The following is a 27,021-nucleotide window of genomic DNA, read 5'->3' as shown; positions in this document are numbered from 1 at the left end:
GCCAAATTCTCCTCTTTGCTCTGTTTTACAAACAGCTACTAAGCCATGATGCATATGCAATTCTTCCATTACGCGTTTATGCAAGTTGAACTGATTATCCCACTCGTTGTGAAGCCATGGGCTTCAGGGTCAGAACCACACGTGCAGCAGAAGGGGGTGACGGAATGCTGAGGTGACTGGATGGACTGTACCACTCAAGGCTTCAAGTGGGATGGGGGGGGGTCACATTTATGGAATTGCTCACCCACATGAAAAACAACAGAAGAACAGCACCTTAAGAGGTAGGATAGAACATTTCCAGTGCTTTCTATTGGCAGAGAGTTGTGTGCTTTCTAAAAATGGGAATGCACATTTTATTTTTTAAAAAAATTATTATTAGTTATCAAATTAGTATACAGTGGTACCTCGCAAGACGAGTTTCCCTATGGCCGTGACTCGCAAAACGAAAACGTTTTGTGATTTTTTTCTTTCTTTCGTAAAACCGCGCTTCCTCCGACCGTGCCTCGCGAGACGAAATTTCCGCTATACGACAACACTCGCGGAACGAATTAATTTCGTCTTGCGAGGCACCACTGTATTTTATCCGAATATATCAGAGCGGTTCACAGCATAAAAGTGAAAAATTAAAAACACAAAATACATGATACAATCAGGAATAAAAACGAAACAACCCCGTAACCCCTCTCCCCACCTGCAGGCCAAAGTGGTACAGTCCATTTGGCCCCCTCGTTTCTGAGCACGTGCAGATGCAACCTTTAGTTAATCTAGAGCAAGCCCCACCCACTTTCCTTCTGCGCCAGCTCTGCAGGCCTGTGCTCATCCTGCACGGGGGCCAGGGGACCAAAAACTCACATACATTGTCAGTCAACGTGACGTCGGCTCCACGGGTGAGAAGCATGCGGATCACCTCAATGTGCTTATGCTCAGCAGCCCAGATAATGGGGGTCCAACCGCCGCTATCCTGAACAAGGGGAAAGAGAGAGAGGAGGCTTGTGTGATGGCAACAGAAGGCCTGCGGCTCAAATGGCGGTTTTGTGCTATTGGGAGAATTGCACTGCCTGCCAATTAGCTGCCGGGGCAAGTTCAAGTTCGAGGTGCCAGAGTGAGCATCTTGAAGATACCGTTCCATCAAGAGGACTTTCCCTTCACCTGCCCCCTGATTCTTTGAACTGGAGATGCTGAGAATTGGACCTCCAGTGCAAGAACAAACCAAATCTCTCCCAAATAAATAATTATAATGTCTATTTATGACATGAGGCATTGCTTTAGGTAACTTACAGAACACCTGTATTCACTGAGGGAGGCTACCCAAACATGATTTTGTAACCGATATTCATTTTGTTTTTAATTTTCATATATGTTTGTTCTCAACAATGATGGTTTTAGGCACGTTTGTTTCTTTAAAATAGTTTGCGGATTTTATCTATGCTTTATTTACAATTTCATTTCTGTACCGCATGAAGAGCTCTTTGACCAAGCAGTATACAAACCACCTAATTCATTTCAAGCAATGCTGTATTTCAGTGTGTGTTTTCACAAAAAAATGGTTGTAGAACTGCTGTTTTCAATAAATCTGTTTTAAATATTTTTGCTCCCTCGTACACAGCTTTGACTATTTACACGCAGAGACATGTGAGTGTGTAAGTGCCACAAACTAATAAACATGCACAAACCAAGATGTGGAGGGGAGGAAGGGGGACAATGCAAGCCCACCCCAATTCACACTTGCAACGAGCCCCTTACTCACCTGAGCGTTGACGTCCACCTGCCCTGTGGAGAGCAGCAAGCTGACCATCTCCACGTTTCCATTCTTGGCAGCGTGATGGAGACAGGTAGATCCATCATCCTCCTGCAGTGGCACCACCGGGACGATAAAAACCAGCAGAAATTTATTGATCGTGGTTTATTTATTCCTTCCTCCTGAAGGAGTCCAGGGGTGGCAAACACATCAATACAGTGATACCTTGGAAGTCGAACGGAAGCTGTTCCGGAAGTCCGTTCGACTTCCAAAACTTTCAGAAACCAAGACGCGGCTTCCAATTGGCTGCAGGAAGTTCCTGCAGCCAATCAGAAGCCACGGAAGCCGCGCCAGACGTCCAGCTTCCAAAGAACGTTTGAAAACCGGAACAATAGCTTCCGGTTTTCAATCGTTCAGGAGCTGAAGCATACGCGTACCAAGGCGTATGACTGTATATATATTAGCATTCTAAAACCACTCAGAACATTCTAAAAACATTCACTCAGCCATTAATCCCTGTATTGTCAGGATAAGTGCTTTCAGTCCCTGAATGCTTAGGCAAACAGGGGTGTTTTCAAATTCCTCTTAAAAGTCAGTGATGAGGGAGACAGGTGCAACCCACACAGGAGGGCATCCCACAAACATGTGAGGCAGGCACTTAACCTGAGTAATTTAATGTGTGCGAAACAAGCATGTCATCATGCCACCCTACCATATGTCCCTCGTCTGTTACTTCCCTGCACAGTTCCTCTCATGTTCACCTGACCTGATAGGAAGTGCAACAGCTCAGCGGCAGTGTGTCACCCTCACAAACTCCAGATAGGGCTGGAGAAAGAGTCCCTGCCTGAAACTGCTGCCAGTCTGTGTAAACAATACTGGGCTAGGTGGGCAAAATGTTGGGAACCACCCAGTTTCTTCTACCAAATCTCCTTTGCCCTCACACAGCTATTCAACCCTCAGCTCTAGCAATTAGCACGACCCACTCACACGACCCATTGTGGCCGACCCCTCTCAAACAGCGGGTTCTGCGCATGCCCCGCTGCTGACACACATCGCACAAAGATGCGAACGTCAATCTAGCCCCTAGGCTAAGTTTGCCTTGTTGCAGACGCGCAGAAATTCAACTGGTGAAGCTTTCTACAGCTGCATCTGTGGAATTCAAAGGCACAGCGGCAATTTCGGGGGGGGGGGGACATAAATGGCATTTCTACCCCTACAATGAAACCCTCTCACAAGCAGCCCAAATATCCCTCTAAGAGGGGTGGCCTTCCACAAAGATAATAATTCTCCTCTTGACCTTAGTGTAAACGCAGCCGCCCCTTTTGACCAGGTAACGCGCTAACTCCACGTGGTTGTTCGCGACAGCCTCCATTAGCGGGGTCCGGCGTAACTTGTCCACCGTGTTTATATTGGCACCAGCCTGGGGGAAGGAAGAAAAGTTAATCAGGCCTTGTATATTCCCCACTGTGCAAGCCCAAACTTAGCTCACGTTAGACTAAACCAGGCTTCTTCAACCTCGGCCCTTCAGATGTTTGTGGATTTTTAAAAAAGTATTTAAAAGTATGTGCAATCTCTCTCTCTCTCGTATTTTGTTTCCCCGTGTAACATTTTTGCAAATCATTTTCATTTGTTGAGACATTAGGAAGAAAAGGGGGAATGGGGGGGGGCGAGGTTGGGTGACGATGTTTCTATTTTACTTAATATATGTAGGGTTTGATGTCAGCGTTGCTTGTGCAGGTTCTCTGTTGTTCGCTTGTGTTCCTTTGGTTGTGAGAGAGGTTGGGGTTGGGCCTAGGGTGTGCTTGTTCGTTTGTGGTTGGCTGTGGTGGTCTTTGTTTTCATGCGTGAGTGGGGTGGGTGGGTGTTTTGGATCAGGTTAGCCATTTTGATTTCTATGCTGTTGGTGGATTTTTGTCACTGTCTTGTTGGGCTGTGTGTGTGATAAAGGGGAGCCATACCGGGGTGAAGGCGTCTTCTTCTATTGATTGGCCCTCCAGATGTTTTGAGACTACAATTCCCATCATCCCTGACCACTGGGTCCTGCTAGCTACGGATCATGGGAGTTGTAGGCCAAAAACACCTGGAGGGCTGAGGATGAGGAAGCCTGCACTAAACAGTTTAGCCAGACACTAAACCGACTAAGTCGGTCAACCAGGAGAGGCTCACCTAGTTCATAGGATAGGATAGGCCTTGTTTGTAGGAAAGGCCTAGTTTAGTCAGCCAACCAAGATAGGCCTAATTCAAATGTCATCGAGGAAGGATGGGCAGAGATATATTAGAAAGCAAGGGGAAGTTTTAGTGGCTGATGGTGGCAGAGTTGGTGAAGGGAAAAAGCTATTACCCACCCTTCTTGTCCACCCCCCCCCCCCAGATACTGGCAGGAACTGGGCAAGGAGGGCAAGGGTTCACAATTTGTTGCAAAACACAAGCCAAACGGTAGAACTGCCGCCACCTCCTTTCCCTGGGCAACCCTCAAGCGGGGTCCAAGGAGGAGAACCCCCCTTCGATATTTACAAGGTTTGCCCAGTCCTGAGTCACTGTACCGTGACGCAGACAGAAATTCAACAGGTAGGTGTCCAAACAATCAGGCACCGGTTTAGCTTCCCCGAGCAAAGGCACAGAGTACAGAAGGCAAAAGTCCCTTTTCCAAATTTATTGAAAAAACAACTCAAAACGCCGCACATTTCTTGGAAGGTTACAAACAAGAAAATAAAAACGTTGTAAAACATAACTAACTAAAACCATACTCACAAAGCAACAATAACTTCAAATGGTCATTTCACTGGCAAAAACGCCCCCAGGCGAAGTACCATGGCAAGATGTTCTGCAATTTGCATCTGAATTCCCAAACCCTTTATCCTTAAAACCCCATGTGAGGGACAGGTTAGGGACCAATCATTTCTTTAGGTTAATTACAAATTTACCAACGGCTGTATGATGAGACTATATCTCCTGATTGTCAGGAGACCAGCACAGCTGAGCTTTTGAGTTACAGGTAGGTAGCCGTGTTGGTCTGCCATAGTCAAAACAAAAGAAAAAATATAAAAAATTCCTCCCAGTAGCACCTTAGAGACAAACTAAGTTTGTTCTTGGTATGAGCTTTCGTGTGCATGCACACTTCTTCAGCTGAACTTTGTTTAGACTCAGAGACCTTGAGAACAAAGGTGATCCCTAAATTCCCAAGTTTCTCAAGACACGTACCAGGCCCAAGCTGTAAATTACTTGATAACCTTCCTATGTCTTTTACAGCCCCAATCAACGCTTAAGCCCCAGCTGTAACAGGTTTCCCACTCTACATAGTAAAACAGATAGCATCTCTTCCTGCTCCAAAGTCAGGATGCAACTCACACTCCTTAGAGACAGGGAGTTCATTTTAAGGGGGCCAGACACCCATTCCCCATAAGGCCAGTTTTACCTCTCCCACAATGCCACACTCCTGCATGAACCAACGTTTGACATACAAGCATTTCCTAACTTCACTACAGGAAGGCTAAAGGCAGGAATATAAGAAGGAAAAGGGTTGGGAAGATAAGATGGGGCAAAACTGCAGACGGTTATATAGATCAAATTGCTAGCTGTTACTTTTTGCTGTCGTGATGTTTATTTCAGGGTGGATAAAAATCAATTGTTTCAAATAAATAAATCGGGTTTTTTATCGTTCAAATCGTAATTTTTTTATATTTAAATCAGATTTTTAAAATGAAATGCTTTTGGAGGAAAAACCTTTCTAAAGAGTTTTCTATTTAAGGTACATTATAGTCCAAAGGCTATTCATCAGGAAATAAGGATTCATTTTAAGTTTTTCATGTGTGCTAAAACTCAGTCTAAGGTTGTTGGGATTTTTTAAAAAAATTGTTTAACCACATCAGTTAACAAACACGGATACATATGCTATAATGTTATTGTTTTAGTTAAATAAATTGTTTAAATTGTTATTAAGGAAATGATATTTTTTCTCCTTCCAATAAAGTACAGCAGAAAAGTTGTCCAGATACAAACAGTTAACTTATTAAACCTCACAATAATGTCATAATTATCTGTCTATGTATTTCTAATAGCATAACCAAATCAGTAATTTTTAATATAACAGTAAAAACTACTCTGAAAATTTATTATTTCGAAAATTAAACCTTCATCTGGTGGTAAATATTAAGATTATACCAGCAGGAATGAGTCTTTCTGTAAAATAAAAGAGATTTAAATCAAATCAACCCTGGTTTATTTTTCTTTCTTTCTTTCCTGTTCCAATTGCTAATTGTGGGCATGGGGAGTTCAGGGCAAAGAGCTTGTATTCAGGAGAGGACAGAAAGGTAGCAGAGGCCGAAATGCACAGACACACGACACAAACACGCACACACGTGTCCCACCTGCAGCAAGACATGGCAGATTTCCAGGAAGCCCTTCTGTGCCGCGGCATGCAGTGGGAATCGTTTGCTCTGCTGCTCGCTCTGGAAATTGGGGTCCAAGCTGTCCACTGGAAAGGAAGGGCAGACATCTGGGAGCCAAGAGAGATAAAGCAACTTGCTGAGCAGGATGCCTCAGGGCTATTTCCCATGCAGAAGCGGCTGTAAAGCAAGTCACTAACCTAACTACCCACCATTGCTAACTTGGTTTTCAGTCCTTGGGCATGAAGAGGCATTGAAAGACTGAGAAAGAAACTTGTCTTTTCACAAGAGCTGGGAAACCACTCAAGTGTTCTCCTCGAAACCATCAGGGGGGTCTCGGCGCATTCCGTTTGAGAGCTCACAAAACCCCAAGGGAACAGAGGAAGTTGCTTTATACAGAGTCAGACCATTGGGTCCAGATGGCTCAGTGTTGTTTACACTGACCGGCAGCAGCTCTCTGGGACATTCGCAGCCCTACCTGGAGATGGTGGGGATTGAACCTGGGACCTTCTGCATGCAAAGCAGCTGCACCGCCCACTAAGCTGCGGCCCTTCCCCAGGCAAGAGGGGTTTTGCATGCACTCATGGGTCCAAGATGCTTGTGTCCTAGCCAGCTTCATACGCTGCCTACCGAAACTGATGGATGCCGAGACAGTGTTTGCAAAAACGCATAGAAATGTTTTAAGGCATGCAGCCCACAACAGCATTCCCAAACCACCTCTTAACCATATTATGAGGATACTTTGTTTGTTTGTTTGTTTGTTTGTTTGTGTTTGTTTGTTTTGTATATTGCCCTATACCCACGGGGGTCTCAAGGCAGTTACAACATAAAACCACAATATAAAAACACATAATCGAAACAAAAAACAACCCAATAAACACACCCAACCCCAACACATTTTAAAAGGGCATTGGATATCAAGCAGCCCAAGGCCTGGTTTAAGAGGAATGTTTTTGCCTGGCGCCTAAAGGTGTATAATGAAGGCACCAGGCGAGACTTCCTGCGGAGAGCATTCCCCAAATGGGAAGCCACTGCAGAAAAGGCCCGTTCTTGTGTTGCCACCCTCTGGACCTCTTGTGGAGGGGGCACACGAAGAAGGGGCCTCAGATGATCTCAGGGGCCAGGTAGGTTCATATGGAAAGAGGTGGTCCTGGAGGTATTGAGGTCCTGAGCCGTTAAAGGCTTTAGAAGTCAAAACCAGTACTTTTTAAAGTTACTTTTGTGGGATGTAAACAGAGAGCAGTCAAACCCAACACTGCTGGAGTGGACATGAAGGCAACTCAGTCCTCCAGGCTTAACTTCCTGTTTACCTGGACTGAGTTACAGGAACCAGAAGTAGGTGTGGTCTTACCTGGGAACAAGATCCCAGGGAACAGTCACCATTTTGCCTCGTCTCTTGAAGAAGCAGGATGCTCTCTTGGCTTGCAGCTGAGAGGAGCACAGGTGAAGCCTGTTCCCCTATGGAATCAGCTTCACTACATGTAAATACATTTATCTAAGCCTGTCTGCCTCTCTGAGCCTGTACTGTAACTCAGGAAGTCATGTAAGTAAACTCTTTTTATTCATCTAAGATATATTGTGTCGTGTGCAGTCTTTTAAGAGGGATAAAGGGGAAATATATACCAGGAATATATATATTTCTTATAGAGGCTTTAGCAAGCCTGTGCAAGCACGTCTGCTGTGTGTGTTTTAAAAGGGAATGTGACTCTGCTAAGTTTGGAGCTTGTTAACTCAAACTGGGATGAGATATATAAAATAATATATCATCATCCACACTCCTCAACATTCCCACAACTTTAAGTATGCTTGTTTTTGCCACCGGCCTCCCCATCTGAATGTATACAACACAGAGGGTTAGAGGAAAGGATGCTCAGAGGAACTTACGCAGCATCAGGACCACTTTCTGGAGCTCCCCTTGCTTGACCGAGAGATAGAGCTGGCGGGGGTGAAAACGCAGCTTCTTGCGCCTGGGAGAAATCACAAAGGAGCCAGTGTGTTGTGGTGGTTAGTGTGTCAGACTAGGGCCCGGGAGACCACGGTTTGAACCCCTACTTGGCCATGAAGCTCACTGGGTGACGTTGGGCCAGTCACTCATTCTCAGCTTAACCTACCTCGCAGGGTTGTTGTGGGGATTAAATGAGTCAGCAGAGACCCATGCAAGCCCCCTTGAGCTCCATGAAGAAAAAGGTGGGGTATAAATGCAACCGATATATGACAAAACAAATAAGAGGTAGCTTTCTCTCTGGCCAAAGTCTTTGCTCCACAGGCACGTATTTAAAATTGCTGTTAATCTGCTTTGCAGTAAAGCCCCATGGCACTGCTTGAAGTTAATAAATATTCACCAACACAATAAAAACAGTAATAAAGGTAAAGGTTAAGTCCAGCCAAAGGCGACTATGGGGTTGTGGCGCTCATCTAGCTTCAGGCCGAGGGAGCCGGCATTTGTCCGTAGACAGCTTTCGGGGTCATGTGGCCAGCATGACTAAACCGCTTCTGGTGAAACAGGACACCATGATGGAAACCAGAGCACACAGAAACGCCATTTACCTTCCCGCCACAGCTGTACCTATTTATCTACTTGCACTGGTGTGCTTTTGAACTGCTAGGCTGGCAGGAGCTGGGACAGAGCAATATGAGCTCACCCCGTCGTGGGGATTCGAACTGTCGACCTTCTGATCGGCAAGCCCAAGAGGCCCAGTGGTTTAGATCACAGCACCATCCACATGCCAATAATAGCCAGTCTTGCTTCCATGAAAACAGAGAGAGAGAGAGAGAGAGAGCGCTTTACTTACCGCTCGGACTCCTGTACCACCAGGGCCCGTTCCAATTGCTCCCGGCCAGCCCCTGGAGGCAGGCCCTGAGCGGACAGCACCGCCCCATTTGGTAGGGTCAGCCGTGGCCCCGCACTGTCGATCCCTGGGCCAAGACCCGCCATATCGTCCTGCGGGGGCTCTACGCTTGAGCCCCCCCGCATCCGAGCACTGAGGAAAGGAGATTACACAGACCTGTGAAATAATCTTGTATACACTATACATTTAAAGCGCAATGATACCCCTGTAACAGACTTGGTTCCCCCCCCCACCACATCCCCTCAATAACCCTGGGAACTGTAGTTTTCTACTGGTGCTACTAGGAGAACCCTCACAGAGCTCCAATTCCCAGAGTGGTTTAACAATCCCTCTTCTCAGGGAACTCTATGCTACAATTTTTCATTTATTTCTCATCTCCTCTGCCAGAGATGAGAAATAAATGCATAAATGTTTCGGACAATGTTTTATTTTAGGCGTAATGTCTAAAAACCGTAAGTCACCAAGGAAAGGCCCGCGCTATTCCTTTTCCGAGAAGCCAGCGGTCCTGGTTCCTAGCTGGCCAGCATCGGTCTCACCTGGGCTGGGTAGTGTCAGCACGGCCTGTGCTCTCAGAGGCTCCCTGGCCGTGAGAAGGTGGAATGGGGACGGGAGTGGAGGTGTCAGCCTTGGCTATCGTGATCTCCTGGGCCTCGGAAGCATCTTCCCCACAGTGCGGACAGAAGATCATGCCGTTGAGCTGCGACACGCAGGCCTTGTGGAAGCGATGGGCCACGCGGAAGTCAGGGTGGCACTCCAAAAAGGTGCCCTGGGGCAGGAAAAACAGGCCGTGAAGGATCGACAAAGGGGCAGGGGGAACCTCCTGAGCTCGATGGCCGAGCTTCCAGAAGTGTCCCAGACACAGAAGGCAAACAAGGATGGGAAGCAAAGGGCCCTGGCGACTGCCAAGCAGTAAGAAACCTCTCTGGGTTGACAGGGCCTGGGCTTGCCTGGCCCTTGCTGCCGCAGTTCAGACCTAGGCCTCAACAACAAGCCTCAAGGGACCTTGGCTTGCCCCTGGTCTGGCTCCAAGTATTAAACTACAGAATTCGCTGCCCCAGGATGCCAAGATGGGCACTGGCTTGGGCATCTTAAAAAGAGGATTAGATAAATTCATGGGAAGATAAGGACAGATCAGTGACTAGCCATGGTAGGTCTACCTCCACTGTCAAAGGCAGCATGCCCCTGAATATTATTATTGATTCAATTTGTATACCACCCTACACCCGTCGATCTCAGGGTGGTTCCCAACATGAATACCTGTTGGTGGGACACCTGCTTGTAGGCTTCCCAGAGGCATCTGGTTGGCCACTATGAAATCAGGATGCTGGACTAGATGAGCCTTTTGGTTTAATGTGTGATATTTTTGTATTTGATTTCTGGGAAGCCGCCCAGAGTGGCTGGGGAAACCCAGCCAGATGGGCGGGGTACAAATAATAAATATTATTATTATCCAGCTTCAGGGCTTTTCCTATGTCCTCATCTACACTTTTATTCCCTCAGCCCTAAAAAGAAACAAACTGCCAGCAACATTTATATTCCATGTTTCTTTCATGATGGGGTTCTCAAAAGATCATCCATCTGGGCACAGACCAGACCCAGACCTGTTTAGCTTTGAGACCTGCGGTGGTATACAATTTTAATTAATAATAATAATAATGTGGCAGCTTCATCTGCTTTCAGACGATACTATGTTCTTTCGCCAGGGCCCGGCACAGATAGGAGCAATCTGGAATCACGGTCTTCCTCTCAGACGCCTCACGAGTCCTGGTGATGCCTCCCCAATCGTGACTTGCTAGCAAGCCCCCTTCCTGAAAACAAAACCAGAATCCTTTGGGTTTCCTTTCCTCACCGCAGTGCAGAAGTAGCCACACCCAGGGCAGCAGTGATGCTTCACCATCCTGGCTCGGTGGGCCTCGCACAGGACCATGAGGGGGACGCGGCTGGAAGGACGCATCGTCTCCCGCTTCAAGATGCTGCTGCTGCAGCCGTTCAGCTGTGAATAAGCAAACAAGAAGATGGTCGCTCTCTTGCTCTCTCCGGCCTACGGCTCGCAGTGAGGCAGGGCAGTACCGCTTCAGACTGCTCACATGCCCAAATGCTCCTCACTCACTCTCTCTATCAATCAATCAATCAATCAATCTGTGTGTGTGTGTGTGTGTGTGTGTGTGTGTGTGTGCATGCACAACACCTTTCAGCAACATTTTGCCACTCTTCTTCCATTTAACTTTGAGTCTGAGAGAGAGAGAGAAAGAGATGTCTCATGGTTGCCAGGTCTGCTTTCAAAAAATAGCAGACAAGCGGGGGGGGGGGGGTTAAATTAAATTAAATTATATATTTTCTTACAAACATTTTAACACGTATTAAAATAACATTTCATCATAAAGCTTTTGAATAAGAAATGTCCACTATTTTGTGGGGGGAAAATAGTGAACATAATGTGAAAAAGTGGACTGTCCACTCAAATAGTGGACACCTGGCAACCCTAAAAACCTGATGCATGTCTCATGACAAGCACAGGTAATAATGATTATAATGGCGATAATAACAACAGTAATCGCTTTCATCACCATCGCTAGTGATTATTATGTTTAACCATTAGAACCTGGAACAAAACATTGCAGCATTTCCTTTTCCTAACAGGACACTCCCGTTCAGGGTTCCACACAGCCGTTTTTACTAATTAAAACCATTTCTGGCCTGCTGGCCACTGCGAACTATTTCCTCATCACCTGAGTCTGCTGCTAAAAGGAAAAATGATGATGCTTTATAATAAATGAAGGGCCTGCAGTGGATCTCTGGGGTTGTAACGGGACAAAAGGAGGGGGAGGCCTCTAATATATGTTAAATAAGGGCCCCTGAAACAGCTTGTTCCAGATTTCCCCTATTTTCTTACCTCTCCATCCGCACTCTCAGTTGCCATGCATTGGTTTCCAGCCTGCTGGCTGAGGCGCTCAATGGTTGGAGCTTCCATGCGGCAGGAGCAGAGGGGCAACTCCTCAAAGCGCTCTGTCTCCAGTGAACTCGTCTCATTCGACACCCCTGTGGCGGGATAGAAGAAGGGGAGGAAATAGGAGCCGGAAATGGCTGCTTTCACAAAACAAAACCCTACCTCTATTAACCCTTTACAGAAATGGTGTTTGGTACTTGAGGTGGAAAACACTTTTAAGCTACAGGTAGGCAGCTGTGTTGGTCTGCCATAGTAAAAACAAAACCAAAAATCCTTCCAGTAGCACCTTAGAGACCAACAAAGTTTGTTCTTGGTATGAGCTTTCGTGTGCATGCACACTTCTTCAGATACACTGAAACGGAAGTCACCAGACCCTTATATATAGTGAGAGGGCAGGGAGGGCATTACTCAGAAGGGTGGTGGGAATGGGTGATTGGCTGATGGGTGTGGTAAACCTGTTAACGACTGCAATTGGTCTTACAGGAAAAAGCAAGGGGTGAGATGGCTAAAGATAGCTTTGTCATGTATAATGAGATAAGAATCCAATATCTTTGTTCAGACCAGGTCTCTCCGTGGTTTTGAGTTTGGTAATGAGTTGCAATTCAGCAACTTCTCTTTCCAGTCTATTTCTGAAATTCCTTTGTATTAAGACAGCTACTTTGAGATCTTGTATAGAACGTCCTGGGAGATTGAAGTGTTCTGCTACTGGTTTTTCTGTCTTTGTTTTTTAAAACTTGGGTATGGGTGTGCATGGAGACATCGCAACTCCTAAATGAAGTCTACTGGATACCCATTCTGCATTTGCTATCAGTGGCCAAGATCTTCCCCTCTCCTAAGAAGGGGCCTGTTACCACCATCGCTTCCTGGTCATCTGCCTGCCCAGTATTAAAAGAGGTTCTATTAAACTGAGGCAAAGTCACTCAAGCGCCATCCAATGAGGAGGACACAGGCATGAAGACTTCTTTTAGGTCAGTCTCCTGCGGCCTTCAGGTGCTTTGGACTACAACTCCCATCAGTCCCAGCGAGCGCAAGAGGCGAATAAGGAAGTAGTGAACAAGGCTTGCTCAAAGCCACCCAACCTACAAATTCATAGCTAGGTTTGGGTTTGGACTCACCAGCATTGTTGGGGGACAGCGCCCCCTGGTTGGGCAGCTCCAAACAGCCAAGCGGCACCTCCGTGTACTCGCTCTGTGTGGTTGTTGGGCCACCATTCAGCCCTGGAGGGGGAGAAAGAGAAAAAAGGAATGTCCAAAGGGAAGGGAAGGGAACCATTCCAGGCTGCCAGGTGCCTCTGCACTTCGTCTTTTTAAAAAAATCCATGCCAAATTCCACTGCAAGGATGTCGAACCTCATGGAGGCCCTCCAAATATCGTTGGACTACGAATCCCATCATCCATTACCATTGGCCAAGGTGTCTAGGACTTCTGGGAAATGGCGGTTTAACATCGTCTGGGGCTATAGACAGAGCAGTACAGCCTCGGCTGAGAGAGACAGAAGTGCTGTGGGGATACATTGGACGGGGCTGGCCAATATATAACACGCCACATCGTGGGTTTTGTATTACTTAGCACTACAAGGGGGGAAAGTGGGGAAAGCTGTGGCCTTCCAGATGTTGTGAGATCACAGCTTCCATCGCCCCTGGCCATTGGCCATGCCGACTGGGGCTGATGGAAGTTGGAGTCCAGCAACATCTGGAGGTTCCCCAACCCTGTCTTATTGGTACAGCTCTCCGTTGTGGCTTCATCTTCCCAACTTTCTCCCTCCCATCCCGATCTTGGCTCTGGAGCCACCAGACAAGCAATCACCTCTGGCATCCTTGGGGTTTGGTTCTTTGCGCTTCCGTTTGCGCATCGGCTTGACCCAGGGGCTGTCGTTCCGCCAGCGCTTCCTGGCCTTTCGTTTGGAGCTGGAGGCAGCGCTCTGGAGCAGAAAAAATGGCAGGGTGAGAAAACGAAGTCTGAGGAAGGTGCTGTCGTTCAATCGGGAGGCCTCGAGTGCTACCTCTGGCTTCTCCACTTCAGAACATATAAGGAGCTGCCTTATACTGAGGCCACACTTGGGGAGCGGTGGTGAGACGACAACGAGTGGTCAGAGGGAGAAGACTGGGAGGAGGTGGTGTTGGAAGCTGAAGAGGTCACAGGGCTAAGTGAGCAGGAAGAAGCTGAGGAAGAGGAAGTCCAGAATCAGAGGCGGAAGCTGAAGCAGGAGGCAAGGGGGGGGGCCCAAGAGGTAGAGATGAGTCAGGCTGGGGAAGAGGTCAAAGTGTCTTCCCCTCCTGCTGCGACCAGCTCCCCTCCGTCTTGGTCTCCCAGGACCAGGAGAGGTATGAAGAGGGAGGAGCAGAGACAGGCGTGCAACAGAGTCTCAGATTGCTTGGGAAGGACCCAGGGGAAGAGACTTAGGCAGCAGTGGGCAGGCAAGGACCTTCAGTCCCCACAACTGCCTCACAGGGGCAAGCCCTACCAAGAAGAGTTGCTGTCCTCATTAGGCCTGGCACCCTTGAGCCAACCTTGTTTCTTCTAATAAAGAGTTAACTTCATTTACGCCCCCGTGATTTATTGCTGGCTGGCTCCTGACAACCCTGATACCACTTTAAACAGCTGTGGCTTCTCCCAAGGAATCCTGGGAACTGCAGTTTGTTAAGGGTGCTGAGAGTTGTTAGGAGACCTCCCCGCTATTCCCTTGCCCCAGAGAGGGTTAACAATCAATTAGGCTTGCATACCGCAAGCCGACTGCATGTCTACTCAGGGTTTAAGCTCCCACAGAGTTCCATGGGACTTACTCACAGGTAGGCACGCACAGGATTGTAACTGGAAAGGGAGTGAAGAATGTGAATGCAGAAGAACAAATTATAGAGGACAGGGAAGAAACATGGGACGGACGGATGCAAGAAGAGGTTAAAAACAAAAATGAATGGAATGAAATGTGTAGTGTGGGGGATGACAACGAGGGGGGGAAGTGGAATTAAAATTTAGAATGCAATGAAAGAAAAAACAAAGAAGTGAAAAGCAGCCTTCCCTGCCCTTTAGCTGCCCAGAAGTTGTTGGACTACAACTCCCTTGATCCTTGACCATTAGCTCTCCTGGCTGGGGCTGATGGGAGTTGTAGTCCAAACCATCTGGAGGACACCTGGTTGAGGAAGTTTGGTTAAAAGGAGAAAGAGAGAATTTAAAAACATGGAAAGGCAAGCCTGAACCTACCCTGTCAGAGAGGTTACCCGACTCTTCGTCTTCATCTTCTTCCTCGTCATCATCTTCGTCGTCCTCTTCCTCCTCCTCCTCTTCTTCCTCCTCTTCCTCTTCCTCCTCTTCTTCCTCCTCACTCATATGCTCGCCAGCAACATCTGCATCGGACTGTCAGGCAAAAAAAGGGGGAGTGCAACAGCGTGAATTAAGAAATCTGTGCTTTTGACTCTGAACAGGAGACGGCTACAACAGTCAAGAGGGATAAGGGCACACGTCATTCACTGTGGAAAGAACTAGGATAGGTTCACACAGCCATAATGGTCCCTTGCTACCTTAGTCCTAGGAAAACCAGCGGTCAGTTTCTAAGGGCAAATATTCTGAACATTTGGGTGTCTTTGTGTATCCAGAAGGGGCATCCTTTTTCTGTGAAGTCACAGAGCAGCTATACCTCAGGCAATCCAGACTTGGGGTGAGGAACATTTCCCCACCAGAGGGCCGCATTCCCTTCCAGGCAAATTTCTGAAGGCCGCATGACCAGTTGCAAAGGCTATCAGAACAACAGATGCAGCCCTTATACCAGGGTTTCCCAAACTTGGGTCTCCAGCTGTTTTTGGACTACAATTTTTGTTTTTTTGTTTTGTTTTGGGCCTTCTACCAGTTCCTTCACTGCGAGAAGTGAGGTTACAGGGAACCAGGCAGAGGGCCTTCTCGGTAGCGGCACCCGTCCTGTGGAACGCCCTCCCATCAGATGCCAAGGAAATGTCAAGGAAATAAAACTATCTGACTTTTAGAAGACATCTGAAGGTAGCCCTGTTTATGGAAGTTTTTAATGTTTGATGTTTTATTGTGTTTTTAATATTCTGTTGGAAGCCACCCAGATGGATGGGGTATAAATTATTATTATTATTATTATTATTATTATTATTCTCATCGTCTCTGACCACTGATCCTGCTAGCTAGGGATGATGGAAGCTGTGGTCCAAAAATAGCGGGAAAACCAAGTTTGGCAAATCCTTCCTTATACAATAGGATACAGTCAAGCCACACAAAAGGCAGAGGCTTCTATAGTCACGCGTCTGCATCTCTCAGGTATTAAGGCCTGCAGCTGAGCGGAAGGGCATCCGCTTTGCATGCAGAAGGTCGCAGGTTCGATCCCCACCATCTCCCTGCCTGAAATCTCAGAAAGCTGCTGCCAGTTAATTGTGGGCAACACTGAATTAAATGGGCTTCCTATGCTCTTATCTCTCCATTCAGATAAGCCAGAGTTCAAGGGCACACTCCAGCAAGGCAAAAGTGCTCAAAGAAGAAGCACAAAGCAGGTCTGGTGAAGGGCCTTACGGGGCGAGAGCCCTGAGGGACTCCATGAAGTGAGAACAGGACTAGATAACCCTTTTACCTGATCCGGCAAGGCTCTGCTTATGTTCTTACCTACCACTCAGCCCTATGAAAGGTAAAGGACCCCTGGACGGTTAAGTCCAATCAAAGGTGACTATGTGGTTGCACTGCTCATCTCGCTTTCAGGCCAAGAGAGCCGGTGTTTGTCCACAGACAGCTTTCTGGGTCATGTGGCCAGCATTACTAAACCACTTCTGGCGCAACAGGACACTGTGATGGAGACCAGACTGCACGGAAATGCCATTTACCTTCCCTCCGCAGTGGTACCTATTTATCTACTTGCGCTGGCATGCTTTCGAACTGCTAGGTTGGCAGGAGCTGGGACAGAGCAACGGGAGCTCACCCCGTCGCGGGGATTCGAACCGCCGACCTCCCGATCGGCAAGCCCAAGAGCTTCAGTGGTTTAGACCACAGCGCCACCCGCCCCATGAGAGACAAGCCCCGCCTTGCTTCGCATTACCTTGCTGTCGGAATCAACATGGCCGTCGACGGAGTAGCTGTCGTAGAAGAGGCTGAAGTCATCCCCCACCTCGGTCTCCCATTCCTGACTCCTCTCCTCCTGTGAGGCAGTGGCTGGAGCCGTCATCTCTTCCGTCACAGTGATCTGGGAAGGCAGAAATGATTATGTGCTGGTGGTATTTGCTAGTCACTCGTTAACCGTAGTGCTCAGAGCGGCTTATGCACGGCAAAAGCTCAGGAATACCAAATAAAAGCAACAGTTTAAAACATACCGCGGGTTACAAATCAGCAAGTTAAAAATGGCAGCATAAAACAATGCCAAACTAAAAGACCAGGACGAATAATAGAGGTGCCCACCCCGGCACGAAAAAAATAAAATAAAAATAAAATAAATTCCAGAGCAAAACACAGACAGTGGCCTGAAAAACCTTTCAGGAAGGGAATTCCAAAGGCTGGTTTCACAACCGAGGCCCCATCTGCAATATATAGTTAAAGCACAATTGTGCCATTTTAAACAGTCATGGCTTCCCCACAAAAATCCTGAGAACTGCAGTTTGTTATGGGTACTGAGACTTCTCAGGGCGCCCTCTACTCCCTTCACAGAGCTACATTTCCCAGAGTTCCCTGGGAAGAGGGCTTGATTGCCAAACCACTCTGGGAGGGGAACTGCAGGGTCTTCTCGGTGTGGGCCTCTGGCTGAAAAAGGTATCAAATCAATTGACTAAGGATGTGATCCTATGTACACAACGACTTGTGAGCAAGTCTCATTCAATTCAATGGGACTTTCGAGTAGTCATGCATAGGACTGCCCCGCAGATCCACCACAAATGGTCAGATTGACCTGCTAAGATTTCTCTACTCTATAGATAAGAGAGCCCCAATCGGGACCTGACATAATTGAAGGTTTATTTTTTACAATGTACAGTGGTACCTCGGGTTAAGAACTTAATTCATTCAGGAGGTCCGTTCTTAACCTGAAACTGTTCTTAACCTGAATCACCACTTTAGCTAATGGGACCTCCCACTGCTGCTGCGCTGCCAGAGCACAATTTCTGTTCTTATCCTGAAGCAAAGTTCTTAACCTGAAGCGTTATTTCTGGGTTAGCGGAGTCTGTAACCTGAAGCGTCTGTAACCCGAGGTACCACTGTATAAACCTTTGAAGAAAATCAAAGAAGGGAAAAAGAGTCATACCTCAGTTGTAGCTCTGGGACTTGACCGCTGGAGAGAAAGAGGCATCCTCTTGTGCAGGGCATCAGCCATATAATCATATTTTCTACGCTTGGCAGGTTCCTCTTTGGAAGGAAAAGCAGTGGAAATGGCAATATAATTCTGAAAGACTCCAGTGGAGCCTTAACCAACCTGCTGATCCCCAGAAGCTTAGGAATACAATATTATTATTGCTATTTGAATTTGTTAGTTGCTTTATCTTGTTCAGGGCAACAGACTTACAACCCCCAAACCCCACATAGATTAGGGCTGCCATATTTCAAACAGTGAAAATCCGGACAGAAGTTGTTGAGCTGCCATACGCTCCTGGACATATGGGAACCCTATACATACATACATTAAAACCAAGAGGAAAGACGAATACATTTCAGTCCTCCTTCCCACTTCTAAAAGGCCACAGATAGCTAAAGACCAAAGGCCTGGTTACAGAGGAAAGGCCTGGCACCTAAAGAAGAAGAAGAGTTTGGATTTGATATCCTGCTTTATCACTACCCGAAGGAGTCTCAAAGCGGCTCACATTCTCCTTTCCCTTCCTCCTCCCTCACAGCAAACACTCTGTGAGGTGAGTGGGGCTGAGAGACTTCAGAGAAGTGTGACTAGCCCAAGGTCACCCAGCAGCTGCATGTGGAGGAGGGGAGACACGAACCCGGTTCCCCAGATTACAAGTCTACTGCTCTTAACCACTACACCACACTGGCTCTCATAAAGCTATATAACAATGGCGCCAGACAAGCCTCCCTAAGGAAGAGCATTCCACAAGCAGGGAGCCACCACGGAAAAGGCCCATTCTTGTGTTGCCACCCTCCAGAACTTGCTGTCGAAAATATCTGGAGAGCACCAGATAAATGTCGATTGACCATCGCCAAGCCATACCTGGTTCTTCAATGCTCCTGAGGTCATCGGGGACTCGGAAATGCAGCATCTCAGAGACTCGCTTTTCGGGGACCTTGGGAGGCGTGAAAGAAAAGTTACGCCCAAGATTAGAATTTAAATCTTCCTGCATTTGGCAACATCGCAGAGGGTAGATTGGTATGTACAGCACAAGGCAATTGAAGAGAAGAATGTTATTGGGTGGCTTAATGTAAATGTGACTTGAATGGCAACTGTGGGCTGTATTCGACTAACTTTTACTCTAATGGGCTAACTAAGGACCATAAAACACTGGTCCCGAAAGACCTACATTGGCTCCCAGTACGTTTCCGAGCACAATTCAAAGTGTTGGTGCTGACCTTCAAAGCCCTAAACAGCCTCGGTCCTGTATACCTGAAGGAGCGTTTCCACACCCACTGAGGTCCACCTTCACTGAGGTCCAGCTCTGAGGGCCTTCTGGCAGTTCTCTCACTGCGAGAAGTAAGGTTACAGGGAACCAGGCAGAGGGCTGGTCAAGGAAATACATTTTAATGTCTGGTGTCTTATTGTGTTTTACTTTGTTGGGAGCTGCCCAGAGTGGCTGGGGTAACCCAGTCACATGGGCAGCATATTAATGATGATGATGATATCCAGTAATTTCAGTGGGTCTGCTCTGAGTAAGAGTCACTTTAGTAATATCATCCTCATCATCAATTTAAATTTGTATACCGCCTTTCTATCTTACAATACTCAAGGCGGTTTACAAGCTGAAGAAACAAAGAATGTAGACCTTACAACAATCTAATGCTATACAGTGGTACCTCTGGTTAAGTACTTAATTCTTAATTTTAATGTATGTGATTTTCCTTGGAAGCCGCCCAGAGTGGCTGGGGAAATCCAGCCAGATGGGCGGGGTACAAATAATAAATATTATTATTATTATTAATTCGTTCCGGAGGTCCGTTCTTAACCTGAAACTGTTCTTAACCTGAAGCACCACTTTAGCTAATGGGGCCTCCCGCTGCCGCTGCGCTGCCAGAGCACAATTTCTGTTCTTATCCTGAAGTAAAGTTCTTAACCCGAAGCGTTATTTCTGGGTTAGCGGAGTCTGTAACCTGAAGCATATGTAACCCGAGGTACCACTGTACAAAAATGTGATAATAAAACCAATAGCTTTGAAATAAACAACCTACATCAAATAAAGTAACGTTCAACAATCATTAGAATAGTATGGAATAATAATATCAGCATATAAAAATTAAACAGAATTCCACTTGTAACGATTACAATTGTTTCTAAACTGCAATCAATAAAACAGATGGCAAGCCACAGTGCATAAAATACAGCAATAGCCTACAATACAAATTGAGAAGTAGGGACTGGAGGGTGGGGCAAGGCAGGTGAAGGAAGGCCTTGCCTGGTGGAGTCTCTCCCCTCACAGTAAAAAAAAGTAAAGGTAAAGGACCCCCGGATGGTTAAGTCCAGTCAAAGGCGACTATGGACTTGCAGCGCTCATCTCGCTTTCAGGCCAAGGGAGCCAGCATTTGTCCTCAGACAGCTTTCCGGGTCATGTGGCCAGCGTGATTAAACCGCTTCCGGCGCAAAGGAGCACTGTGATGGAAACCAGAGCACACAGAAACGCCGTTTACCTTCCTGCCGCAGCGGTACCTATTTATCTACTTGCGCTGGTGTGTTTCTGAACCGCTAGGCTGGCAGGAGCTGGGGCAGGAGCTCACTCCGTCGCAGGGATTCAAACCGCCACGCAAGAGGCTCAGTGATTCAGACCACCGCGTCACTTTAGTACAACCCAATAACAACTTAGTGCAGGGCAACAGGCCAAACACTATAGACAGTGTTCCATCATTAATAAGTACTTTTCCAGTGCAAACATTTTAGCCCATCAGTTGCAAGTGACTTATGCTGTTGGTGGCAGTATAGGCCTCTGAATACCACTTTCTGGGAATCACAAATGCTGTACTCGGGTTCAGCACCTGGTTGGCCACCGAGAAGACAAGATGGGCCTTTGCCCTAGCCCAGCCGGGTTGCTCATATGTCGACAAAACAGTATTTATTCTTATTTATTACATTTCTATACCACCTTTTTCTTCCAAGGTGCTGGAGGTGGTGTATGTAGTTCTCCTCCCCATTCCACCCTCACAACAACACTGTGAGGGAAATTGGGCTAAGAGATGGCATCAGGCCCCAAGATCACCCAGTGAGCTTGATGGCTGAGCAGGGATTCGAACCCTTCCGTCCCAGGTCCCTAGTCCAGCACTCTTAAGTACCGTGAATGCCGTCTTGTGAATCAGCCCTCAAGCTGGACCAACGTTCCTATTATTCTTTATTATTAATCAAACGCATTACAGTGGTACCCCATGTTACGTACACGATCCGTTCCGGGTCGCGCCACGTAACCCAGGCGTACGTAACGCGAACGAAAAAGAAAAAACCCGGAAGTTCGCGGGTTTTTGCGCTTCTGCGCACCAGCACGCTCCATGGAGGACTTCCGGGTCGCGGGGGTGTGTAACTCAAACGTACGCAACACAGAGCATACGCAACACGAGGTACGACTGTAGCCGCTTTTTTCACCGCGTTCGCAAAACCAACATTAAAACCAAGTTTAAAAAATCAGAATAAACCACAATCCTAAAAAGCGCGTCTCCAACACATGTAAACGGGGAGATCTAAACCCGCCTTGCTGAACAGATGAGCAAGAAAGAGGCGAAAAATATCTCGAACACCCTCCGGGTTAAGGGCCAAACGCTTGGGTATATATTGAGGTTTTTGTCTGGTACCTAGCAAGAAGGTAGCAGTTCTCCCTACCTGCCCACTGTTGGGTTTGGGCATGGTTTTCCGGGCCCGGTGAACCTTTGGCTTGGCCTCTTCCGCTGTCGGGGCTGGAGGCTGAGCAGGGGCCGGTGTTGGGGCTGGGGCCAGTGCTTCTGCTGCGGGAGTCCCAGTGTCCCCAGGAAGTCGCGAACCAGGCATACTCAGCAGACGCATGGCCAAACTTTGGATAGACGTTGGGGACTTGCTGGTTCCGGTGAGGGACATCTTAGCCCGGCTGGTCCCAGCTGCTTTGCTAGGCGACGACGGGAAGGTCTTGGCGGCGTGACCTGAAACGGAGGAGGAAGAGAAGCGAGCGGCCTTTAACCGTTTTGCTTGGTTTTATTTATTTATACACTGCAAGGTCTCGGGGCGGTTCGCAAGACGAAAGCACAAGGCGAAAGCACAAACACATAGCCCAAACAGGGTCCCAACGAAAGGAAAACAGCTTATGAAGGTGACGGAATATGCTGAGACGGCTAGACTGCGAGAGTTAAAAGAACAGAATGAAGAAGAGTTTCCCGAAGAACAGAAATATTTTGTGTAGAACATGTCAAAACGTACGCGGGGATTTGAAGCACAGCAGCAGATGAGAAGTGGTAGTTTAATAATTTATAATTAACGCATAAACGGGTAAAACGTAAGCAACATAGAAGCGTTTTAAGGGAGGAAAAGAAAAACATGGAAGGGTGGGTGGGAAGTCAACAGAGATGAATGTTCTGGTGGCTGTTTAAAAGAATTTGAAAAATTTGAAAAGCTAATTTTTTATTAAAAATAATAATAGTTAAAACAGAGTGCCTGGGGCAACCCACTCAGATGGGTGGGGGACAAGTAATAAATAGTAATAATATTAATAATAACAATAATGGCAGCCCTCGGGGTTCTGAGCTCCTGAGCCATGCAAAGAGCTTTATAGGTCCAGACCAGCAGTTTAAATCAGGTCCTGCTGCCACATAACCCAGCTCCCTGCTTCCGTCCACCTCACCTGGCAGGCCTTTATTCCCTGGGCTAGGGCTGGTGTTTGGGCCAGCAGAGACGCCCCCTGATTCGGGCGACATCCGGCCCATTTCCTTACTGCTCCCGGTCATCTGCGCTCGTGCTCCCTCTTCACCATTCCTGTTGGAGCCCAGCGGGTTATCTCCCGCTCCCCCCAAGCTACTTTTGGGTTTCCGAGGAGACAAGGACCCCGAAGAGGGATCGGGGCCATCTCTGGACGACACCACGCCTGGAGCAGGAGACACACACACACATACACGCACACACTTAGCCGAGCAGCGGAGAAACTGCCTTGCATGCAGAAGGCCCCAGGTTCAATCCCCGGTTTCTCCAGGGAGGGCTGGGATAAGAGTCCTTGCTTGGAGAGCTGCTGCCTGCCCGTGCAGACAGTACTAGGTATAAGACAGCTCCATGCATTATTCCAACGCTCTACCACCATAGCTCAGTGGTAGAGCTGCCACACCGCATGCAGATCGTGTTATTTATCCATTCCTAAAAATACTTGTCCAGCGCATTTCGTTAAGAGCGGCTGGCAACCATTACAGGCACAATAAAGCCGCGTGGGAATTTAAAAACGCAGATCTTCAGCTGACTGTTACAGAAGCTGCTCTCCTAGTTGTCCACAGAAGCTGGCAGCGTAGGAAATTTTTCAGCAAATGGATAAAGGCGACTGCTGAATTCCACGAGACCAGGCTAACGGCCACGTTACTGTCCAGTGAGCCTTGCAAACTCGAGGGAAGGCCAACACTGCTCCTCAATATGATCTCGGGGACTTAAGGGTTCAGGTGGCCCCCAGGGTACCCTGAAGCAGTTCATAGTATTTCAGTTCCTGGTTCGGTATTTCAGTTCCTGGGGGAAAGACTGCTGCCAGTTGGCATATAGAAAATATGGAGCTATATGGATCATACATAGTAGCTTCCTACGTCCCATGCTCTAGGAGGGCTCTGGGGCCAGCAGGCTTCAATTCTGGGTGGGCTGATCAGAAGAAAACCAGGAGACCCACCCCCCCCCTCCCCAAGGCAGGCATGCCTACCTATTTCGTCCGGTCTCACTTCCACCAGCGGCGACGCCCCTGTCAGGGCCTGGGAGGAGGGGACAAAAGCAAGAGATTAAAAACTCAGACTGAATTCCATTTTTATTAACAACCCCGAGAATTGTAGTTTGTTAAGAGTGCTGAGGGTTAAGAGGCCCCTATTCTCCTCGCAGAGCTACAAATCCCTGTTAAAGCATGATGGATATTATAATAAACCAGGGGTCAGCAACCTTTTTCAGCCGTGGGCCGGTCCACCGTCCCTCAGACCATGTGGTGGGTCGGACTAAATTTTGGAAAAAAATAATGAACAAATTCCTACGCCCCACAAATAACCCAGAGATGCATTTAAAATAAAAGCACACATTCTACTCATGTAAAAACACACTGATTCCCTGAACCTTTTTCAGCCGTGGGCCGGTCCACCGTCCCTCAGACCATGTGGTGGGTAGGACTAAATTTTGGGGAAAAAATAATGAACAAATTCCTACGCCCCACAAATAACCCAGAGATGCATTTAAAATAAAAGCACACATTCTACTCATGTAAAAACACACTGATTCCCAGACCGTCCGCGGGCCGGATTTAGAAGGCGATTGGGCCGCAGCCGGCCCCCAGGCCGTAGGCTGCCTACTCCTGTAATAAACAACCTGGTAAGAACATGAGTTTGATTGTTTAAACAAGTGTCCTTCCAGATTATGTATGATTATTTGTGCTCATGATGGTTATGTGTGATCTCACTTTCAATACTACAGGTATTTGTTACAGGAAGGTAGCCGTGTTGGTCTGCCATAGTCAAAACAAAATAATTTTTTAATTTTCTTTTTTTTAATTAAAAATTCCTTCCAGTAGCACCTTAGAGACCAACTAAGTTTTCGCAAGCACTCGGAAGCTGATACCAAGAACAACTTAGTTGGTCTCTAAAATACTATTTGTGATTGCAAAAGTTTCAGGGCAGAGTTTCTTTTCCCATCGGTGCACATCCCATAGCTTCCTGATGAAATCCTGTAACTTTGCATTCCGCAAATGTTTCGTGGGTTGTTTTGCTTTTGTCCTCATTCTGGTAGCAGAAAAGTCCACAGAGTGCCCTTCCAGGTGGCAACGATGATATTAGGGAAGCATTGCAGAGCGACTAATTAAATAAAACCATCTGTGTGGACAGTGCAGCGCAATTCTACACTGGATGTACTGTTACTACATACTGGGAAGAAAATTTCCAGTCTGGAGGGTCCCTCACTTTCTCATGAAATAGGATCTCTCTGCGAAATTAATTCCCCAACAATGAGGGTTGAATCTATCCAAACTCTACTAGTTGTTTTAGAGGCTGGGAGGAGAGGGGGGCGTTTGGGGGAGGATAGTTTGAAATTGGGGCTGAAAGCCACGAGTTGCAATGTGGGGGTAGGTTGCAAATGCGGGCATAGGTCAGACGGGAAGGAAATAAGGGAGCATATGCCGATAAGGACGAAAGCCCCTCCTCCCCCCCTCCGGCGACGGGTCCCTACATTACTCTCCTCTCCCCGCCCCAAAGTAATCCTTTCTCACCCATTCCCTTCTTCGTTGCGAGAGAGAGAGACGGCGGCTGCTCCGAACCAGCGCAACCTGGAGGCACCATCGCGTTCCCCCCCCCCAACCCCACACACCTCCCCATTGCAAATCACGACCACTCCTCCCGGGATCAGAATCGAATGGGAAACGACGCCCCGCACCCGCCACGCCACGCTCCGGATCAATGCAACATTTTATTTTTTTTGCTTTTTTGCATTTCCGAATCTCCGTGTGAATGTAGCCCCTCCCAGTTGGCAATGGGGAGCCAAAAAAAAGGGGGGGGAAGGGAGGCCACGAGTGATGGGAGTCCGGTGGCAATTGGAAAACCTTCCCACTCTCCTGATATTTAGAAATAAATATTTTTTGCAAAGTCCCCCCCCCCCCGCGCCCTCCGTCTCCCGCCCCGCCATCCGCGTCCCCAACCTGCGCGGGTCCCGCTCCCGCAGCCTCCATGGCCTCGCGCCGTAGCAGCAGCGGCAGCAGCAGCAGAAGAGCCGGCCCCGCACTGACGTCACGGGCGCGGAGAGAGTGGAAGGGGCGGGGGAGGGAACCCGTTAAAGGGGCAGCGCCTTCGCTCGGCTCAGCCCAGACAAAGAGCGGAGGGGAGGGAGGCTGGCCGGGCGATGGCGCGCAGATCAACCCCCTGCCTCTCTTCTCTCGCGGAAGGGATCTGAGGGCAAGGCAGGGGGTGGGTATTATTTTAAAATAACCCAAACCGCCCTTCATCATATTAGGCCAGGGATTCCCAACGGTCATCCAGTCCAACCCCCTGCAATGCAGGAATTTTATTTTATCTTTTTTCCCCCCATCATGGGGCTCGAACCCACGCGGGACGTGAGATTAAGAGTCCCACTACCGACATCGGGGTGAAGCTGAATGTTTAAGGCGATTCAAGGCAGAGGAAAAGGAAGGACTTCTTCATGCAGCACATGGTGAATCTGTGGAACTCGCTGCCACAAGAGGCAATAAAACAGAATCAACAGCAGTGGATTGCAGAAACCTACACAGCGGCTATGCGCGTAATTGTTGTTGTTGTTCAGTCATTCAGTCGTGTCCGACTCTTCGTGACCCCATGGACCAGAGCACGCCAGGCACCCCTATCCTCCACTGCCTCCCGCAGTTTGGCCAAACTCATGCCAGTCGCTTCGAGAACACTGTCCAACCATCACATCCTCTGTCGTCCCCTTTCTCCTTGTGCCCTCCATCTTTCCCAACATCAGGCCAACCCAAATGCTGCTGTGCAATACTTGACAGTGCTTAGCTTGTGTGTGTTTTTCCAGTGGTTATTCTGTTAATGTTAATATTGTTTTAGAGATTATAAACGCCATACTGAGTTGTCAGTCATAGGACTTTGCTGTAATTGTGATGTTTGGCTTGTTTTTCAATTGCTGCTTTGTTTGAGGTGTATACAGATTACAACGGGTGCAACTGGTGATTTGCTCATTATTTTACATGATTATGTTGTGTTTGTGACAGTCTATTATGTTTTATAGTGTGCTTGTTATTTATTGTTTGTAAGCCACTTTGGGATTCATCTGAAATACAATAAATCAAACCAAATCTTCATCAGATGGAGTACATAGTGAAAA

General features: G+C 47.6%; 1 protein-coding gene across 3 annotated transcripts in view; it reads right to left on the bottom strand.

Moving 5' to 3' along the window:
• Nucleotides 1-25,956, bottom strand: part of EHMT2 (euchromatic histone lysine methyltransferase 2) — a 34,636-nt gene extending 8,680 nt beyond the window's left edge. Inside the window, exons 1-19 of one of the 3 annotated variants that reach the window (XM_033141689.1) lie at nucleotides 25,856-25,956; nucleotides 23,891-23,939; nucleotides 22,847-23,086; nucleotides 21,859-22,151; nucleotides 19,060-19,132; nucleotides 18,151-18,251; nucleotides 16,960-17,103; nucleotides 15,120-15,272; nucleotides 13,725-13,839; nucleotides 13,035-13,136; nucleotides 11,866-12,011; nucleotides 10,822-10,965; nucleotides 9,509-9,738; nucleotides 8,916-9,104; nucleotides 8,008-8,090; nucleotides 6,106-6,212; nucleotides 3,036-3,158; nucleotides 1,748-1,849; nucleotides 857-961 (exon numbers count right to left, since the gene is read on the bottom strand). In XM_033141689.1, coding sequence (XP_032997580.1) covers nucleotides 857-961; nucleotides 1,748-1,849; nucleotides 3,036-3,158; nucleotides 6,106-6,212; nucleotides 8,008-8,090; nucleotides 8,916-9,104; nucleotides 9,509-9,738; nucleotides 10,822-10,965; nucleotides 11,866-12,011; nucleotides 13,035-13,136; nucleotides 13,725-13,839; nucleotides 15,120-15,272; nucleotides 16,960-17,103; nucleotides 18,151-18,251; nucleotides 19,060-19,132; nucleotides 21,859-22,151; nucleotides 22,847-23,086; nucleotides 23,891-23,939; nucleotides 25,856-25,885 — 2,529 coding nt within the window. In that variant the 5' untranslated portion in view covers nucleotides 25,886-25,956. Of the gene's footprint in view, nucleotides 1-856; nucleotides 962-1,747; nucleotides 1,850-3,035; nucleotides 3,159-6,105; nucleotides 6,234-8,007; nucleotides 8,091-8,915; nucleotides 9,105-9,508; nucleotides 9,739-10,821; nucleotides 10,966-11,865; nucleotides 12,012-13,034; nucleotides 13,137-13,724; nucleotides 13,840-15,119; nucleotides 15,273-16,959; nucleotides 17,104-18,150; nucleotides 18,252-19,059; nucleotides 19,133-21,858; nucleotides 22,152-22,846; nucleotides 23,087-23,890; nucleotides 23,940-25,855 lie in introns of all 3 variants that reach the window. The other 2 variants (XM_033141688.1, XM_033141690.1) reach the window with 2 other exon arrangements.
• Between the last annotated feature and the right edge of the window lie 1,065 nt (nucleotides 25,957-27,021).

Source organism: Lacerta agilis, chromosome 2 (assembly GCF_009819535.1).
Source record: "Lacerta agilis isolate rLacAgi1 chromosome 2, rLacAgi1.pri, whole genome shotgun sequence".
Lineage (NCBI taxonomy): Eukaryota > Metazoa > Chordata > Lepidosauria > Squamata > Lacertidae > Lacerta > Lacerta agilis.
The sequence above is the reverse complement of the archived record's forward strand: the minus strand, read 5'-3'. Positions and strand labels throughout refer to the sequence as shown.